The 19226-nt window shown below is 43.3% G+C and overlaps 4 protein-coding genes across 6 annotated transcripts in view; 3 read left to right on the top strand and 1 right to left on the bottom strand.

Annotated features, from left to right (window-relative positions):
- Positions 1-19226, bottom strand: part of LOC131105616 (lysosomal thioesterase PPT2-A-like) — a 213248-nt gene that overhangs the window by 32503 nt on the left and 161519 nt on the right. The gene's annotated exons all lie outside the window — the stretch shown is intronic.
- Positions 358-3191, top strand: mgat1a (alpha-1,3-mannosyl-glycoprotein 2-beta-N-acetylglucosaminyltransferase a). The gene is made up of 3 exons (XM_058053290.2): positions 358-588; positions 1154-1915; positions 1980-3191. Exons 2-3 carry the CDS (start codon positions 1325-1327, stop codon positions 2676-2678), a joined length of 1290 nt encoding a protein of 429 aa, XP_057909273.2. The 5' UTR covers positions 358-588; positions 1154-1324; the 3' UTR covers positions 2679-3191.
- Positions 4852-13347, top strand: sh3bp5la (SH3-binding domain protein 5-like, a). Of its 2 annotated transcripts, XM_058053943.2 has the most exons (6): positions 4852-5546; positions 8965-9027; positions 9365-9493; positions 9691-9855; positions 9924-10097; positions 11246-13343. In XM_058053943.2, exons 1-6 carry the CDS (start codon positions 5310-5312, stop codon positions 11780-11782), a joined length of 1305 nt encoding a protein of 434 aa, XP_057909926.2. In that variant the 5' UTR covers positions 4852-5309; the 3' UTR covers positions 11783-13343. The 2 variants fall into 2 exon arrangements, with proteins under 2 accessions (XP_057909926.2, XP_057909928.2); XM_058053945.2 differs by lacking the exon at positions 9365-9493 and having other exon boundaries at positions 11246-13347.
- Positions 15745-19226, top strand: part of gabbr1a (gamma-aminobutyric acid (GABA) B receptor, 1a) — an 80992-nt gene continuing 77510 nt past the window's right edge. Inside the window, exons 1-3 of one of the 2 annotated variants that reach the window (XM_078790660.1) lie at positions 15745-15956; positions 16033-16089; positions 18442-18566. The gene's annotated coding sequence lies outside the window, so the exon portion shown is untranslated. The remainder of the gene's footprint in view (positions 15957-16032; positions 16090-18441; positions 18567-19226) is intronic. The other variant, XM_058053844.2, reaches the window with a different exon arrangement.

The following is a 19226-nucleotide window of genomic DNA, read 5'->3' as shown; positions in this document are numbered from 1 at the left end:
TTGACTTGAAGGATTTGTGCACTGCAAAAACATATTTTCCCCTTTTCCTTTCCCTTTTATTTTTCCCATTTGTGTTGTGTTTAATATGTTTAGCTTATTTTTAAGTGGCCTTTTGTGGCAATATATACATTAATACATTTATAATTACATTTAAAAATAGTCCAAAAAGACTATTTGTCCGACCTTGCAGTATTGATGTCACGGCTCGATCCGCCCAGGACGTCATTCAAGCCAGAAGCACCCCATATTGTAAAACATATGACCCTTTTATCTTCCTTGTCAACTTTCCCGCTGTGGGGAAGCGCGAATTTCCGAGGCGGAGATGTTGCGTAATGTCTGAAGGTGACAAGAGAGGCGGGACTTCCGGTCTGTTTTCCAAGCAGGAAGTCGTCGCCTGGCGGTCCCCTCCGCCGTTTGGAGGTGTGTTGGCTTCCGAGAAGCAAGAAAAAGTCATCTTTTAGGGTGAAAAGTTGCCCTTAAGGCCGAGATAACTTGTTGAAGGACGAGCCTGCTTGAACTTGTCGTCCTCGGAAGTCGCGGCAGTCGGACGAAATGGGCAAAAGAGGAAGAAATGGCGACCTTTTCCGGGTAAGGGCTAATTTCTGCTCGAGGCAGCCAAGTGTTTTGTAATAACGATGTTACAACATTATACAAACATGTTTTTGACGCGGTTTGTCATGAAATGAGTGCAAATAGTGCTAGTTGTGCGTGTGGCAGCTACAGGTGAATTTAATGTTTGAGTTGTAAAGAGACTAAAGGCTGCTTTATTCGTCTCTTTCATTCCAAAACTTAACAGTGACCTGTTGGCTGAATCGCCACATAAGTCCCGAGTGACGTCATGCCCACGAGCTATAGCGTCACGTGTCGCCCTCGTGTGATATCACTTCAATGGCAGTTTTGTTTTGTGTCAAGTGTGCCATTGTATTTTGTTCCTCTATTTGACAAGGGCAATGCGTCTAAATGATATGATTAGAACTAATAGCGCGTCAAATCTAGTTAGAAGTAATATCTCGTACACAATATAAATGACCCTAATGAGGACAAGCAGTACAGACAACGGGTGTCTGGATATGATATCAATCACAGACACTTTCATAGTGTGAAGGTGTGGCCAATTGAAGTCAAGCTCATATTCTTTCCTCCTTTGTTGCAGGTGACACTAAGTTTTCCAGAGATATGTTAAAACCTGCGTAGCCCACCGGCTACAGGTGTGGTTCCCAGTCTCAGATCATGCACAGGGCCTCTTCCTGTCTGTAACAAGGACTTCCTAGAAAAGACCGTGTCCTCCTGAGCCCTCCCCTGACATTTTGTGCCTTTCCGGGCCATGCTCCGCAAGCGAGGCGCACTCATTGTGTGTGGCGCCTTCCTGTTCCTCAGCTGGAACGTCATAATGGTGCACCTGCTGTGGGGCCGGACGAACGAAGAGCCCGAGAGCCCCACCGATGATGTGGTGGGCGACGTGCTCCGCATGGCAGACATGTTTGAGGCCGAGCTGGAGATCCAAAATAAAATCCTGACACAGATCCAGAACTACCAAACGCTCTGGCAGGGGCCCGAAGGGAAGAAGCTGAAGCAAGTCCTGCCTCGCCAGCCTGTCATCCCCATCCTGGTCATTGCCTGTAACAGGGTCTCTGTGAGACGCTGCTTGGACAAACTGCTGCAGACCCGCCCCTCAGAGAAGCGATTCCCGATCATCGTAAGCCAAGATTGCGGGCATGCAGAGACTGCTGATGTGATCCGCTCCTATGGAAGTCGGGTCACTCATTTGACGCAGCCGGACTTGTCAGACATCGCCGTGCCACCAGAGCACAAAAAGTTTCAGGGGTACTACAAGATTTCCAGACATTACCGCTGGGCTCTGAATCAAGTTTTCAAGGATCATTCGGCCGTCATCATTGTGGAAGACGACCTTGAGGTATTGATTTATGTATGCAACAAACGTTTACGGACTGACTCCCTTTTATGCTGTCCTCCTGTAGGTGGCGCCAGACTTCTTTGAGTACTTCGGCGCCATGCTGCCACTCCTGAAGTCCGACCCGAAACTGTGGTGTGTGTCAGCCTGGAACGACAACGGCAGGGAGGGCTTTGTGGATCCAGCGGCGGCCAGTCTGCTCTACCGTACGGACTTCTTTCCTGGCCTGGGCTGGATGCTGCTCAAGGAGGTGTGGGAGGAGCTGGAGCCCAAGTGGCCCGCCTCCTTCTGGGATGACTGGATGCGCCAGCCCGCACAGCGCCGCGACCGTGCTTGCATTCGACCAGAGATCTCCCGGACATTAACATTTGGCCGTCAGGGTGTGAGTCTCGGTCAGTTTTACGACAAGTACCTGCGGTACATTAAACTCAACTCCCAGTTTGTGCCTTTCACCAAGCTTGACCTGAGTTACTTGAAGGAGGAGACGTACAGAAAGAGTTTTGAGAAGGAGGTTTACAGCGCTCCCATTGTCACGTTTGAAGATGTCAAGCAGGGACAGCTCAATGGTCCCGGGCCGTTTCGCCTACAGTACTCCAGCAAGGACAGCTTTAAAGTATTTGCAAAGAACCTGGGACTCATGGATGACCTGAAGTCTGGAGTGCCAAGGACAGGCTTCAGAGGGGTTGTCAGTTTCTTTTCAAGAGGTCGGAGGATTTACATCGCCCCGCCTCCGGGATGGAATCGGTATGATCCCACTTGGAACTGATAAACATGGCTTTCTCGTCGAGGATCACACCAAAGACTGGTATCATTGTTATTTTGTTTTACGTTTGTTTTTCAATGATAAGTAGTCATTTTGTGAAGGAAGGGAGTTCCTGCCAATGCCACTCAGGTCTTGTTCCTGCTAACCGCTTCATAAAATGTCCCCTGGCTTGACTCAACTGCTGTAATTCACAAGAGATCTATTTTTATACAATGATAAACGTGCACATGACATTCATTTCAAAAGGTGCCACTTTAAATTATTTGCAAACCTCTGGTGGCTTATTTATGTTGGGTACGACTATGACAACATTCTGTGGTGGTGGTGGTGGTGGTCTGAGCCGTAATGTTACTTACAGTAGTTCATGTTTATGTCCGCTCATGGTCCACTTCTATAGCTATGAGTTGACCTATTTTGCTGATTGTTGCAGTGTGCCATATATTACGTGCTACAGTGCAAACCAGATGCTTTCTGTGTTTTGTATTTTGGAATAATAAATGAGACAATGTTTAATTACAGCTGACAGAATTGGTCATTCATCAAGTTTAGATGCTATTTTTTTGTAGAAGTGAAGGAGCTCAGGCAACTGACTTCTTTAAAAAACAAAGCTATTAGTAATCTTGTAAACAGCTATTTTGCCATGGTAACATTCAGGTTTACGGAAGCTGGTATGGCCCAAACTAAGTAATGCATCTGAATGGATATGCACCGGTGATAAGTCACAGTGTCCAACTCAAAGCATTTGGCTGGTTGGAAGTTCATCACGCAATGTGCTAACATTCTGTGCAGTGAAGTCAGTTTCTAGTTTATAAAGTGCGTGTTCAAGCCAATTGTACTCATTGTGTTTCTCACTTATTCCAAATTAAGTATTTTCTAGCATACAAATTGCAAAATTAACTAACTAAATGAACTGAAATACAAGACAGAAGAAGCATTGCAATTGTGAAAGGAGTATCCTACATTGACCACTAGATGTCAGTACTTGTTTAGTGAGACAGGCACTAGACGAGCCATCACCAACTGAGAAAGTGATATCTGTTTATCTGTACTGTACAGACTGAACTCCAAACTGAAACCAGCAAAATGCAACCAAATGGAGAGCAGTGAAGCACATTTATTGTGACACTACTCAAGCAGGAGTTTTATTTACGTCGAAAAAGGTTTATTTACTCTTATTTGGTCTACTAATTGTAATGCCATTTAAATATTCAATGATATAATATTAAATTCCAAACAAATCAACCCCTGAGGATAAGCGGTAGAAAATAAATGAATGAAGGTTGGGTCTTCAACCTGAGTGCCGGAAGCCCATCAAAAATGTCAGCATTCTGGTGCTGCAGACCAATCAGAGTCCTTTATCAACAGTCTCAAACTTTCTCACCCAATCAGCTCTGCTTCTGTCCATTTTTCGCCACTATTTCCAACATTTGGCCAATGATAGCGTATCTAGCTGCTTCTTACTTTATTAGCATATTTCAACATTTGACCAATCACGGATGATCATGTCTCCCTGCGTCATTATCCGTCCGTCCGTCCAGAGATGGCCGAGGGTGGCATCGAACTAGGGTCTCCGAGCTGGCCGACTAAATATTTGTATTCGTATAATTTGTAATGGATCATTATCATATTTACATTATAGCTTCAAGATAATCTGTTTCTGTCTCGGTACCACATACATCAAATACAAGTTGAGAAGCTTAGCAATTGGCTTATTTGTCTCATTATTGATGAAAAATCAATACAACAACAAAGTTACACAATACATTTAGATGGCTCTGTTGACTTGAAAGCACATTTTCACCGCCCAAGTTATTCAAACATTTGTAGTACTGTTGTGTCCGGACTCAACGTTAAAGCAATGGGGACCAAATACACTATTTTCGGTATAGAATTTGCTCTACCTTCTTTAATATTTGGGGTAGAGAAGTGAATGAGGTATCAAATTAAAGTTCAAGTCGTGCTTAATCGGATAGAATTAATCACCGACTTGATTTCACACATTTCAACATGTTGTAACATTGCTTGTCAGTTTTAAACTTGAAAATAACCATGATATTTTTCATCGAGAGCGCTCTATCCAGTCACAAAGCAGATGATATATTATTATACCGAACCACCACAAGTTGATTTTGATATTGTGACGACTAGCCTCCGGAAGTGACGTCTCTGTGTGTTGTAGTCCCAAACTGTCCGCTGGGCTCACTTTCATGGCGAGGATGTGGGACCGAAACCGCTAGCTAGCTAGTTTGCTAGCCTAGCGTAAAGTATATGATGAGTTGTTTCAAGGCTAAAAAAGACCAGACGTTGCGGTGGACATAGTGAAGATTTTCTGAGTTTGTTAATGTCGTAGCATCTTCCTGTTTATGCTGCAAAGAGAAGCGTCGACAATTTAGTGACGTACCGCTAGCACGTCAATCTGCAGGCTAGCTTAGCTTGTGTCGCTAAGTGACTCAGTGTGATGTGATATGGCAGGTAACCAGCCCAACAACAGCTCGACGTTTTTCATCTTTTACTTGCACTTCTGGAAATCAAACATCTCTAAATTGGACCCGCCTTTGGTATTTCATAACGGCGGCTGCCACGTCAGCTCGCTAGCATAAATTTCAAATTGCTATCGAAAGCGCCTGGTCTGGAATGGAGCCAGGCGACTTGCGGGAGAGCCCGGCGGGTTCCGGGGAGTCTGATGCCGGTGAGTGGAGGGAGGTTCGACCCGGTGGGCACGAGGAGCGCAAGGCCGCACAAACAGGTGAGACATCACCAGAGAAGATGCTGCAAAAGGACACTTGCCGTGAAAACGTCGGCGACAAAGCGACCAAAGTAGGGGAGCAGCCACACAGCCCCTACGACGATGAACTGGACCCCCGAATCCAGGTACACAACATGGGACACTCACTAACCCTAACAACTTTTTTTTTGTTTTGTTAAAAATGTCTTTGGAGCACTACAATTACTACAACTACTTTATATGCTACTTTTATATGTGTACATGTTCAGTACAAGCATACAACAAAATATATCTTAACTGTTAAGATATTAGCTGTGAAATATATATTTTTGAAGTCAACAGCTCGACCACTGTGCTGCCACCTGCCAGCTGATGGATGTTAAAGGGCACCTATTATGCTCAATTTTCCGCCCTTTGTATTGAGTTGTGCACTCCTATAGAGCAGCTACACACAATAACCAGCACAGAACGCTTTCTAGATCTTGCAGAATCTGTACCTATTCCATCTGTATTTCTTTGGAGTTTGTGCCTCCCACGAAAACAATTTTTTTTTCTTCCACCCACGGCCCACCTCTCGCCACGCCCATTCCGCTGTGGTTGATCACACGCCCAAGTACTTAGAACTTCTGGTTTTGTCCCGATAGCTGCTGAACCCAACATTCTAGGAGTTGATAAATGGAGTCGATAATAAACGGCAATTTCTTTATAAAATGTCCGCCTTCAACATAGCTGCTGAACCCAACATTGTAGGAGTTGATAAATGGAGTCGATAATAAACGGCGATTTATCTTTATAAAGATGTGTTGGATGCTGAATTCGATCCAGAAGTACAGACTGGACAGTCTGAAGTTTCTAAAGAAAAGAGGTTACTTCAACACGTCTCTCAGTGGTAAGTAGCTGTAGAATTTTAGTGTTAAATTTTCTACAGCATTGGTAACGTGCAATGTGGTCATTACACGTTTTTTGCGGGACTACCAGTGTTTAAAAAAAAACTGGCATAGTTGTGGTGGGAAATGGCTGTTAATGCTCACACTACATATTCTATACACTCTCTAATGCTGCTTTTGTCTCCTACTGAGACAAAATAAACACAGTTAGGACACTGATAAACTGTTACTGCTTGCTGTTCTGACTGTTCCACATGACGAGGTAACGTTGGAAAGGTGTCGGGTTTCAGCAAGTTTGTCGCCAAGTCCAGTTGCACAGTGGACAAAACAGTCCAGTGTGAAAAACCATTGACAGATTAAAATGCATTTCTTTTGCTGTTAGGAAGCACAAACTCCCAACCACCTGTTCCTGATGTTTTCCTGGTTAGGAATTGTAAACAAATGTAGCTTTCCCATACACCCTAAGAAACGGGTTGAGCTTGGGGGAGGGCAGAGAACATATCGGTCCTCCAGCCCACGCCCTAAGGAAGCCTGGTAATTTGTGACATCACAAATCGCCATTGTTAGAACGCCCTATGAAACCGAGCGTTCAGAGCCATCCCAAACTTCTGTCAGGGCTCACTTCCAAATACGCAAAGCTCATTATCTGAAACTTTGCATTGTTTAACACAAGAATACTACATCTAACTACAATTTATAGGTCAGAAAAGTAGGTCAGAAAAAGCGCCATGGGTCCTCTTTAAAGTAAATTAATAATAATACAATAATAATACATTTTATTTAAAAGAGCCTTTCAGGACACCCAAGGTCGCTGTGCAGGAGATAAAAACACCAATATAAAATACAAGATAATATCCCCAATAGCTTGTCTTATAGTTTGAAAGGCTTAAAGTTGTACTTAATTTTCAAAGCACTAATTTGACTTGAGCTGCACAGCGGTCGAGTGGTTAGCGCGCAGACCTCACAGCAAGGAGACCCGAGTTTAATCCCACCCTCGGCCCTCTCCCCGTGCATGCGTGGGTTTTCTATCTTCAATTCCATCTGCAATCTTCTTTAACCTGGATATGATCTTTTGTTGAGGATTTTGTAGCAATGACAACTTTGGGAGCTATGGCTGTTTCTGAAATACTGGGCAAAATTGTCCAATGATGTATTGTATCAATAAAGGTTAGGACTTATTTAACTGTCATTTTATTTACTGACACAAAAACCACACATTCTATTGTAATAAAATAAGTATAAAAAGTAAAATGCGGAATTAAAAAAATGTAAACAGAATTTAGGAAAAAACAAAACAATTTGAGAAAAAATAAAACAGATTTCATAGGGTCCTACAAATTCATATTAACATCAACAAAAATGAAATAAAATACATCCAGACTTTGTTTTTGACGGATCAGCTAACCACTGTGCTGTGATGTAATGATGCATCCAAATGCACTGGGAACTTTAAATGTTAGGCATAGGCTTAAAGACATCAACCAATCAGAGGATGGAAAACTGCTGCCATCTCTGTGCCAGGTAGTGAATCTGAAATCGGATTGGCATTTGGCTGGTGGAATTGTTTGGAAGTTCATCACACAATGTGCAAACAATCTGTGCAGTAAAGTCAGTTTTTAGTTTAAAAAGTGCGTGTTCAAGCCAATTGTACTCACTGTGTTTCTAACTTATTCCAAATTAAGTATTTTCTAGCATATAAATTGCAAAATTAACTAACTAAATGAACTCAAATAGAAGGCAGAAGAAGCATTGAAATTGTGAAAGGAGTATCCTACATTGACCACTAGATGTCAGTACTTGTTTAGTGAGACAGGCACTAGACGAGCCATCACCAACTGAGAAAGTGATATCTGTTTATCTGTACTGTACAGACTGAACTCCAAACTGAAACCAGCAAAATGCAACCAAATGGAGAGCAGTGAAGCACATTTATTGTGACACTACTCAAGCAGGAGTTTTATTGACGTCGAAAAAAGTTTATTTACTCTTATTCGGTCTACTAATTGTAATGCCATTTAAATATTCAATGATATAATATTAAATTCTAAACAAATCAACCCCTGAGGATAAGCGGTAGAAAATAAATGAATGAAGGTTGGGTCTTCATCCTGAGTGCCGTAAGCCCATCAAACTTTCAGCATTCTGGTGCTGCAGACCAATCAGAGTCCTTTATCAACAGTCTCAAACTTTCTCACCCAATCAGCTCTGCTTCTGTCCATTTTTCGCCACTATTTCCAACATTTGGCCAATGATAGCGTATCTAGCTGCTTCTTACTTTATTAGCATATTTCAACATTTGACCAATCACGGATGATCATGTCTCCCTGCGTCATTATCCGTCCGTCCGTCCAGAGATAGCCGAGGGTGGCATCGAACTAGGGTCTCCGAGCTGGCTGACTAAATATTTGTATTCGTATAATTTGTAATGGATCATTATCATATTTACATTATAGCTTTAAGATAATCTGTTTCTGTCTTGGTACCACTTTCTCTGTGCCAGGTAGTGAATCTGAAATCGGATTGGTTGGTCATTACTAATAATGTTTAAGGGACATTGGCCAGCACTACTGATTCTGAAGGCCCCAGGCAGATAACATTTGACATGGTATCACCTATAGGTTGTGATCTACGTGTCACAAGTAGGAATGTTGTCATTTGTTGCCTTTTTCCCTCCCAGGAAGAGTTGGAGCATCTGAATGAAGCCAGTGCAGAAATAAACAACCTCGAGCTGCAATTGGATGTAAGTTAAACAAAAGCTATGTTATCTGTTTTTGATTTATGTATAAACATGCCATCTTACATGTTTTAGTGTGAAATAACAAAGATCTTTGTAAAATACTTCCATCCCTGCTGCTATAGTATTTCACCCAGCTACCCAGAAGGTGCCAATCAATATGATAATTCCATTTGTAATATTATTCAGCGAAATAGCATCTGGGAAACTGCGAGCTCTTTTGGATGCTCAGCGTCCTGACAGTCGGCGCTCATTTTCAGCCGCGCTTGAGTGCGAAATCCAATCAGCCTTTCCACTTGAGAGACATTCAATCTGGTATGCTTGGTGCTTCTCCCACGTCCAGGACGCCAGGTCAGGGTACCGTAAGATCCTCACCGAGTCTGCCAGGAAGCTCAACGCGCACAGCTCGCAGCTCGGCGCCTGCATTGAGAAAGCGAGGCCCTATTATGAGGCCCGTCGGCTGGCCAAGGAGGTTTGTGCAGGGCTTCTCTGTCAACGTCTAAGAATCGTGTCGTGTCCTGTGTAGTTTGCGGTAGGTGCTGCTGTTTTGGTTAGCAACAGAAATAGAAGTTAACACTTGAGGCCTGTGTTTGTTTGAAATGCACATTGCTGTATTATGATATGATGATATTTCTGTTTTGCGATGTTGATGAAGTCGTGTCTCTGCAGGCTCAGCAGGAGACCCAGAAGGCAGCGCTAAGCTACGAGAGAGCCGTTTCCATGCACACGGCCGCCAGGGAGATGGTCTATGTGGCAGAGCAAGGACTCATGGCTGATGGAAAGAACACACTGGATCCCACGTGGCAGGAGATGCTCAACCACGCAACCTCCAAGGTAACAACAATGAGGCATACGCATGGGGCCGTAAATGACGGGGCTGGCCGCTACATCGCTTCCTTCAGGTGAATGAGGCCGAGGAGGAGCGCCTTCGCAGTGAGAGGGAGCACATGCGTGTCACCCACGCCTGCCAGGAAGCCGAGGCTCGAGTCCAGTTGCTCCAGAAGTCCCTCAAGAGGGCCATTGTCAAGTCCAAACCTTACTTCGAGCTCAAGGCGCAGTTCAACCACATCCTGGAGGTGAAGCACTAAAAACATGAACTAGATTAGCATCGATATTTCCTTTCTTACCTGAACACATTGTACAATTCAAAAGGAGCTCCTGTCTTTTATTTATTCAGTGTAATGGAATGTAGTACTTGGCAGCAACCAGAAGACGGTGTGTTAGCTTGCAAAGGTCAGGGTTGTCCAAATTGTGACCTGCAGCTTATTTTTCATTGTATGAATAAAATAAAAAATCAAAAAACCAGCAAAAATGGGAAATGTAGAGGCAAAAGGCAAAATAGAAGGAGAAGAGGCTGAAATGTGGATACTAGTTATAAAATACATCAAATATTTTTAGTAGGGATGGGGGATATGGACCAAAAACTCAGATCCCGATATATTGAGGTAGACGATCGAGATACAATGTACGATCTTGATATAAAAGTCAAAGCCAAATGTGTGCAAAGTTTTATTACAATCTTAGAGAAAAATAGCCACTGATGGCATATTCTCTTTTTTAAATAAATATAGAAAAAGTTGAACATAATGTGCAATCATGCTGCACTCACGGTAGCCTCTGCAGCCGGGTTAGCGCTGTGATTGCTTCCATCTCACGTCCCCATGACGACAGATGGTAAACATGGTTGATGCCGTCTTATACAGCAACCTTTATACTGTCTTTTTCGCTGTTCACTCACGCTATGCAGCCTCTCCACCTCCATATCTCCGCTGGGATCCGCTGCTCCCGAGTGTCAACAATGGCTGAAGCGGGAAGCTACAAACGTAAAAAGATGAACATTCATAGCTGCACACTTGCTGAAGTGGTCGGTATGGCCCAAATACACGAAAGAAGTAATACATACAATTAAATACTAAAAGACTGGAGACACTGGAGAAAGACACAGGAGACACAGAGCTGCCGTAACTAGCTTGCACTCATGAGACCTCTGCATCAAATCCAGTCTAAATCGATATGAACGATATGCTTGTTTTTGATATTGCGCTTCAAAGAAATATTGATATTTTAAAAAATCTCGATACCCAACCTAGTTTTTAGCCTTTTTACACAACTAAAAACCACATAAAGCACATTTTGGACCCTCTGATATATAGCAACATTATTAAGGACATGTTTTGGAACTCATTGTTGTAGTTTATGACGGAGGTGGTGTCTGCCCTCGCAGGAGCACAAGACCAAAGTACTGCAGTTGGAGCAGCACGTGTCCAAAGTCAAGACACGCTACTCCATCGCCCTCAGGAACCTGGAGGAGATCAGCGAGCAGATTCACGCTCAGAGGGGGCAGGACCACGACGAGGTGGGACGCCCCACTGTCTGCGGCGGGCGGAGCCCTCCTGTGGGGGCCGAGTCTGATGCCGGAGCACGGGAAGAAGGAGGGGCCTGTGGTGGCGGCGTAATGGGACGTGACCGATCGGACGCGGCCGGTCAGCTGCTGGAAAAGTTGAGGGAGAAGGAGGAGGACAAAGAGAGGGCGGGCTCGGACTCCCTTTCCGTCTTCAGCCTGCAGACCATTGCCTCCGACCTGGAGAAATACGACTCCATCGAGCACCTCGGGGATCTGAGCGATGTGGGCAGCGTTACCGGGGAGGAGGGCGAGAGGGATCAAGCGACGGACCGACGAGACAAGATGGTGACAGAGATGAGCGCCAGAGAACGCCAGCAGCAGTTTTACAAGCAGCACCACCGAAGCTTTAGCTTGTGAGGTCGTTGGGGCAGCACTCGTCGAGGCGGGTAGCACTCGTCGAGGCGGGTAGCACTCGTCGAGGCGGGTAGAACTCGCCGCCTCCCTCCCACAGGCCAAAGATGGCAAATGTGCTGCTGACATGTACAACTGGAGTGACGCCGCTGGAAATAAGCACACGCAGTGACTGACACTTTATCGGAAGGCTAAGGTGACCTTTAGCATCACAGGCTACTTACTATAGTTTACTATACGCGCACTCCTTCGAAGGGAGCAGAAACGTAGCTAGCTAGAACACGCACTATACTATCACTCCTCTGAGGGAACCCAGTGGAAACCCGTTAGCATACCATGCTAGTTACCTCGTGCACTATACATTCACTCTACTGACAAAACGGGCTGAGAAGCCGTTAGCATTTATGATAAATAGTGCGTATGCTACCCATTCACTCCTCCTGTGGTAGTGTAAGCTACTTCAACGGGTAGGACCTGTTCGAGCTCCCTTACGATGCTCACATTGACTTCTTGCGGGGAGCTAGGTGGGAATCCGTTAGCTTGGCAAGCGAATTGGGGCATTTACTATGAGGTACCCGAGCGGCAATCCGTTAGAACAGCACGCCAGTTTCAAAGTTTACTATATGTTCACGTCTCTAAGGAGAAGCATGTGGAAACTGTTAAGCATGAAGGAAGTGAGCGTGATGCTTTGTGTAATTACAGGTTGGTTTGCAGTGTGACACGCGTGTGTCATGTCAGTTGATGGCAGCGGTTTGCTGCTTCGCCCTCCCCCTCTTTGCACATTTCCCCAATGAATGTTCCTCGATCAAACTCAACCCATTTGACACGTGATTAGATGGGTTATGACATGTTTTTTTTTTGGGGGGGGGGGCAGAATGTGAGCGCTGATGGCGATAACGCTGCATGACGACGCTCTCGTTTTCTGCTCCTGTTCCTTGTGAAAAATAAGCTTTCTCCTAATGTGTTTTATTTTTGTTGTTTTATTAAATGTGGTACAAATGTATTTCGTTAGCGAGACCACGTTTTTTCCTGTTCAATTCAAAAAAATCTCTGTGTTTTGATTGAATTGTGCCTTGCCGGCAAGCAACTATCAAATAAAATGGTAGCTTACCTGTGCTGCTTTAAATGCACGTGGAGTTTTGCGTCGGGAAAGAACAAATTTTTGTTCGCTTACATTGGTTTCCAAATTTTTACTAAAGTTGATTCTTGCACTCGTCGGGACATTTGATAAAAAAAACAAAACTGTAATTCGCAGAGTAACCACAGTGTGTGAATTCTTACAAATTCTGACAAAATTCTGATTTTTACACTAATCTCAGAATTTTTAAGGTGTGGTGTCAAAATGTTACCATACTTTTCAGAGGATGTAAGCGTATGAATTCATACATTGGTCCTAGAGGTCATAGAGGACGGTCAACGATTAAAAAAAACTGCATCATTGTCAGAGTGACGTATATCAACCATATGAATTCTTACATTGTTCTCCAGATTTTGACTAAAGTTGATTCTTGTTCTCATCTCTGAAATTTGACATTGTGGGAGTTCGATGATTCAGGAAACTAATTCTCAGAGACACTTCATTATGTGGTTTGTTACTTTATGTTTATAATCCTGACTCAAGCAACAACTGATTTTTACGCTAACATCAGAATTTCCAAGTTGTGGAGTCAAAAAAACAGGATAATTCTCATAGGTGTATGAATTCATATATTGGTCCCAACATTTGGACCAAAGAATCGATTCATACATGAGTCTGAATTTTGACAGGACAGTGAATGATTAAAAAAACTGGATCATTATCAGTGACTTATATTAAGCATATGCCTTCATACGTTGGCCTCCAAATTTTGACTAAAGTCACAATAGATTCTCACGTTAGTCTTTGAATTCTGGCGTTGAGGACGATCAATGCTTGAGAAAACAGGATCATTCTCAGTGGAGTCTAAGTGTTGGCATTCTTACGTTGGCCTCCAAACTCTGACTAACAAGTTTTATTCCTATGCAAGTCTCTAAAGTTTGAATTTGGAATTAAGAAATTTCCAATTAGAATTTGGAAATGTTCACATACAGATCAGAGAGTTCAGAGTTTGATTATTGTGATATTTGTCAGATTGTCAGATTTGTATTCTTATATCAGTCTCAGAATTTTGAATTGGAATTGTTCTTTATTGTTAAAATGTTGAAAGGGGAACTGCACTTTTTTTGCCCATCATTCACAATCCTTACGTGAAACAGGAACGCATATTTATTTCCCTTTTCTGCGCATTTTAGTGTAAGAAAATGAGCTCATATGAGCTATTTAACCTATACCTAATACCTATTTCAATGCTGAAACCCTAAAAAAATGTTATGTTCCCTTTCCATAACTGACGTGTATATTTACCAAGTTACGGCCATATTATTATTGTAGCAGCTAACATGAAAAACCTTTTATTTGGCAGACTAACGCAACGCATCGAAGAGTGTGGATACCTAGCTCTCCATTTGGCTACAAAAACTCAACAAGATGCCCGACTGAAGCACACGTCCTGTGTTGGAAGACACAGCCATCCCAATGAGCGGACATCGTAAGTGTGTTGTTGTATCTATGCTGCTGCTGTTGACAGAAGGAGCATACTAAGTATGTGACGTTTTGCTAGTGTTTTAACTTGTTTTCTTGTGTTACAATACAGAGAAAAGGGAAAGACGTGTTCATTTTTCACATAAGGAATGTGAATGCTGGGCGAAATTCCCCCCAAAAAGCGCCGTACCCCTTTAACTTAAGAACTAAGAAGCCGTTTTTTTTAATGATGGTACGTTCATTCATTCATTCGTTTTCTACCGCTTTTCCTCATGAGGGTCGCAGGCGGTGCTGGAGCCTATCCCAGCTGTCTTTGGGCGAGAGGCGGGGTCCACCCTGGACTGGTGGCCAGCCAATCACAGGGCACATATAGACAAACAACCATTCACACTCACATTCATACCTATGGACAATTTGGAGTGGCTAGTTAACCTAGCATGTTTTTGGAATGTGGGAGGAAACCGGAGTACCTGGAGAAAAGCCACGCATGCACGGGGAGAACATGCAAACTCCACACAGAGATGGCCGAGGGTGGGATGATGGGACGTTTGATTTGAAATTAGAATTGTGACACTAATCCTTTTAATTGTGCACTAAACTAATACTAGATTATGATCATCTGGTTATGTATTTGTTTTACTTGTATGTGTACTCTTACTGCCGATATGTGACAGTGAGGTCCAGAGGTGACTTGTAAATGTAAATCATGATGTAATCATGATTTAATGTAATCATGAATATGCTGATCACATAATTGATCTTCAGCTGAATCCCCTGAAATCCCTTTTTGCTGTGTGGATTTAAGAGGAAGCTGTCATGCAGTCATCCCCATCATGATACCATCAATAAAGAGCGCTGGCATCTTTTGGACTGTTAGATGGCACACACCGAAGAGGAGGAGAAAGCATTCGCTTCAATTATTCAGCTGCTGTAGAAAAATGGCAGCACGGAATAGACACTCAAGACCAGGATGGAGAAATGTCTGGATCCTACTGACACCTAGACGGGCTTGATGACAGGTATGTTTCAACTGGAAGGGGGGGCTTTGCGGTCTTTATGCCCCTGTTTCAGGGGTGCTCCAAAGGGTGGCCTGGGGACTGCTTTCCATTCATTATCGTGCCCTCCATATTACTGAAGTGAAACGTATTAATGAGATATATGATGACATATTGACCCTGCAATACGTGCAATATTTAGCAATATTTAACTGGCCCCCTCCTGCACAGCATGCTTTATTGTCATGATAATGACTATGACCCCCCCATCACCCTTTAAGATGTGTTCCTGTGTGGAGTGTGCTCCTTCCTGCATGGCGGGAATCAGAAGCGACTGTTACGCGCCTGTGCGCATGATGACGTAGAGGAATTAGGTCCAGATTGCGAGGGGGGGAGGAGGCGGGGCTTTGGCGAATCGGTGCTTCGTCTCCGACGGGGCGCGTTTGTACATAGTGCATGTATGTTTGTTGTTTTCCTTCTTTTATTATTTGTGTCATTCAGTAGCTTTACCGCGCCTACGTTCACCAGACGGAACCAAGTCGGGCCGTTTTGCTTGTGCTGCTATCGTCTTGTTTAACGTGAAGCTTGGCAGCCATCCTCCGAAGCCTTAGGAGAAGAAGAAAAGGTAGCAAAGATGCACATTTGCACCCAGTTGGCTTTATTTGGTGATTCATTTATTTTGAATTCCATTTCTCCACAAGGTGTCCCCGCAGCGGCCCCGGAGGACGTGCTCTTCTCCGTGCCTAGTCCGATCCAAAGTAAGTAGACTTCGCATCAGTAGTGGCTGCCATTGCTCGAGTGGGGGGTACAGTCGGGCTGGTTCGGCGCAGGACGTTTTGTCCGAGATTCATATCGGTGTTACAGCGGGGCCGTACTTCCTGCAACCGAACCGAAGTGTTGATATTTAGAGCGGTCGGGATCGGTTCGTGTACGGCCTCAAACCCCCCCTCCTCCATCCCTCTTTACCGAGGCCATCCGTCACGGAGGTTCTCGTCACGGAGGGCCGACGCGCAGCATCCGGCAGCCTGACGGCACCCTCCCTGTGACCCCCTCCCAGTGACCCCCTCACGCACGCGAACGCGGCATCTCCGAACCTCCGTGCGCGTCTTTTTTGCATGGATCGTCGTCCCTTCCGGCAATCTGGTGGGTACGAGCGCTTGGTTCCCACGCAGCTTCCGGCATTTTAAAGCCACAGCAACGCGAGCGTGAGCCGTGCGTGACAGGCGCGCAAGGGAATCGTCCGCCGATATGGCGATACTACTGTCGATATCGATTCCACGGTCTTAACAATTCCTTCTTATTGTGATAGGATTCCGGCAAACTGCAGTACCTTTAGCAAATATCACAATATCAGCATAAATAAAGAGAAAACACCTTCTTGCCTTCATTGACATATTTTGGAAATGTAACATGAACATAAATGAAGAGAAAATCCAGTATTGCGATACTGTTCCAGTACAACAATATGAAGACAAAACGTATAGAGAAACAATATCAGCATAAATGAATACTAAATGTATATACTAACAGCTGTCCTGCCATTGTTGCCATGCCGTTCCATTAAAAGTGTTAGCAAGTATGACCATATTGTCATCAATGAAGAAAAAATGTTTGTCTTGGCATTGTTATGTTAGCATGTATCACAATGTTGGCATATATGTTGAGACAATGTGTATTGTTGTATTTTTACAGCGATATTTGTGAGTATGACAGTATCGATGTTAATGACGATAACACGAATTGACTCAGATGTAATGCGATTGCAGTATTGCAATATTTTCCTGCAATGGTCGTTAATGGTATCAAGGCTTGGACATACATGAAGACTAAATGAAGAGCTTGCAACCAAAAGGCGCTAAATCCATTTTGACTGATTTCAAGAAAATCAATGATTTTTAATTATGCACATATCAATCTATTTGGTCATCAAGTCTATATTGCAAATGAAAGAGCTATCAATATAGGTCATAAAAATGCATGCTATAAAAATCCTGCACTCACCATGTATTTTATATAATTTTTTAAATTATTTTTTTTTCGGATTTAGCGCCTTTTGGCTGAAATAAATTTGAAGTCACATTTAACTTCTTCAATGGCATTGTTGTAAAAGTGCTTTAATGTGCTATGCTAATAAAATAATTACAACACAGAAGCCATTCTCAACATACAATACACCCCCCCACCCACCCACACACACACATGCACTCGTTCACCTTCACACATTACAGAAACAAAATGTTATAACCTACCACTAGTACACTGTTACTGATAAAATTTTGTTAAGATATTATAGCACACATTAACATCATCCACATTCCATGATGATCAGCTTTAACACAACTCAACATACCCAATCATACCCACATGAAAAAGAACAATTTGCAGACAATAATAAAAATGTTATTAAAAGCAGTGCTCATATTTGACTGCACCATGAAGGTGACAGTGACAAAAATCATCTCATTACAAACTCTTTACATTGTATGTTTTTTAGTGCAAGTAAAATAATGTTTCTCATGAAAGTTGGAGGTATCAAGGTAGAGACATGCCTTTTATGGCGTAAAAAAAACTTCCATGTTACAGAATACTGTAAAAACACAATTTGTGTTCTCCTGAATTGCATACAAACAAAACAGGATGCGCACTGATACTGGCTTTCTGTATGTGCAGTGCCAATTGTATTCTTCTCTCTGATTGGTCAGATTATCAATAGATGGGAAACTTGGGCCAATCAGAATAAAGAATAAAGAAAGGGATTTAGCTCCTTTTGGTTGAAATCTGAAATGGAAATAGCGCCTTTTGGTTGAAAGCATAAATTTCACATCACTTTTTTTCATATTTTTAAAAATGATTTCAAGACCAAAATATGTGATTTGGATACACATGACAGAGGTCTATTAAACTCATGAAAAACATGCAACTTAGTGAAAATTGGATTTAGCGCCTTTTGGTTGCAAGCTCTTCAAATATAGATAGAAACAAATGTGTTGCCTTTAGGTATTTTTAACAATTTCATGCAAATTGTCCCAAAATGTAGAACCTCCAAAGTCAACCACAATCAGTCCTGGTTGAATTTGATACCAAAACAGGTATTTTTCTTTTTACCATAGAAAATGTAAACTGAATCGGCCTACGTGGCCATCGAAAAAAACCTTCATCTAACCCCATGCAACGTTTGAAAACACATCATCGAGAGGAAACAGCGATACCGTCACCCGGATCACTTTATCATCAGGTACTGAGCAGCCAGACCTTTTCCTATGTCACAATAAGTTCCATTTCTGGTTCTAGGGTTATAATCGTCATTGTTGTACAGTATATGTCAGCATGGCTACAGTGAACAATAAAGCTGCTATTTTTGCACTGCATGAATTCATGATCAAATGATTTTGTATTAGGTTGGGCTGTGGCCATTAAAATAGCTGTTTGCGCTCATCCCTCCGCCAACCTGTGTTGCCTGCTGCCTTGCCTCGCCTCGCCTCGCCTCGCCTCGCCTCGCCTCGGCTCGCCTTCTAACTTGTCACCTGCAGCGTTGATGCGCATGACACTCGGGAGTAGAAATTGTTCCTATGCGCCGACTATTGTTATTACTACCATTCAAATGAGGCCCGAAAGCGAATTTACATTGAGGGCTCCTATCATTATTGATGTGGTGTTTGATTCCACCAACGTGTGTTGCATCTAAAACTAACACGAATGTATTGAGTCAAAACGGAAGCTTGGTGTTTGCATAAGAGTATGAATATTTCAAGGAGGAGGGGCCGTCAGTCGTTTGCAGTGTTTTACAGCAGAGATGGGGGCGCTGTCCGTGGTGCTGAAGCTTTAATTGCATTTCTAGCTGGAGGCCAGTCGACATCCACCCCCTCCCCCAACCCCCTCCCCTACCGCCATCCTC

Source organism: Doryrhamphus excisus, linkage group LG5 (assembly GCF_037039965.1).
Source record: "Doryrhamphus excisus strain RoL-2023G ecotype Guam linkage group LG5, RoL_Dexc_Guam_v1.1, whole genome shotgun sequence".
NCBI lineage: Eukaryota > Metazoa > Chordata > Actinopteri > Syngnathiformes > Syngnathidae > Doryrhamphus > Doryrhamphus excisus.
The sequence above is the reverse complement of the archived record's forward strand: the minus strand, read 5'-3'. Positions and strand labels throughout refer to the sequence as shown.

Bases quoted from the DNA above. Each gene is read 5' to 3' on its own strand.
- sh3bp5la (XM_058053943.2), top strand. From the start codon at position 5,310: ATGGAGCCAGGCGACTTGCGGGAGAGCCCGGCGGGTTCCGGGGAGTCT. The intron at 5,547-8,964 runs GTACACAACATG...TTTCCCTCCCAG, and splicing joins AACTGGACCCCCGAATCCAG to GAAGAGTTGGAGCATCTGAA. The intron at 9,028-9,364 runs GTAAGTTAAACA...TCCCACGTCCAG, and splicing joins ACCTCGAGCTGCAATTGGAT to GACGCCAGGTCAGGGTACCG.
- mgat1a (XM_058053290.2), top strand. From the start codon at position 1,325: ATGCTCCGCAAGCGAGGCGCACTCATTGTGTGTGGCGCCTTCCTGTTC. The intron at 1,916-1,979 runs GTATTGATTTAT...GTCCTCCTGTAG, and splicing joins TTGTGGAAGACGACCTTGAG to GTGGCGCCAGACTTCTTTGA.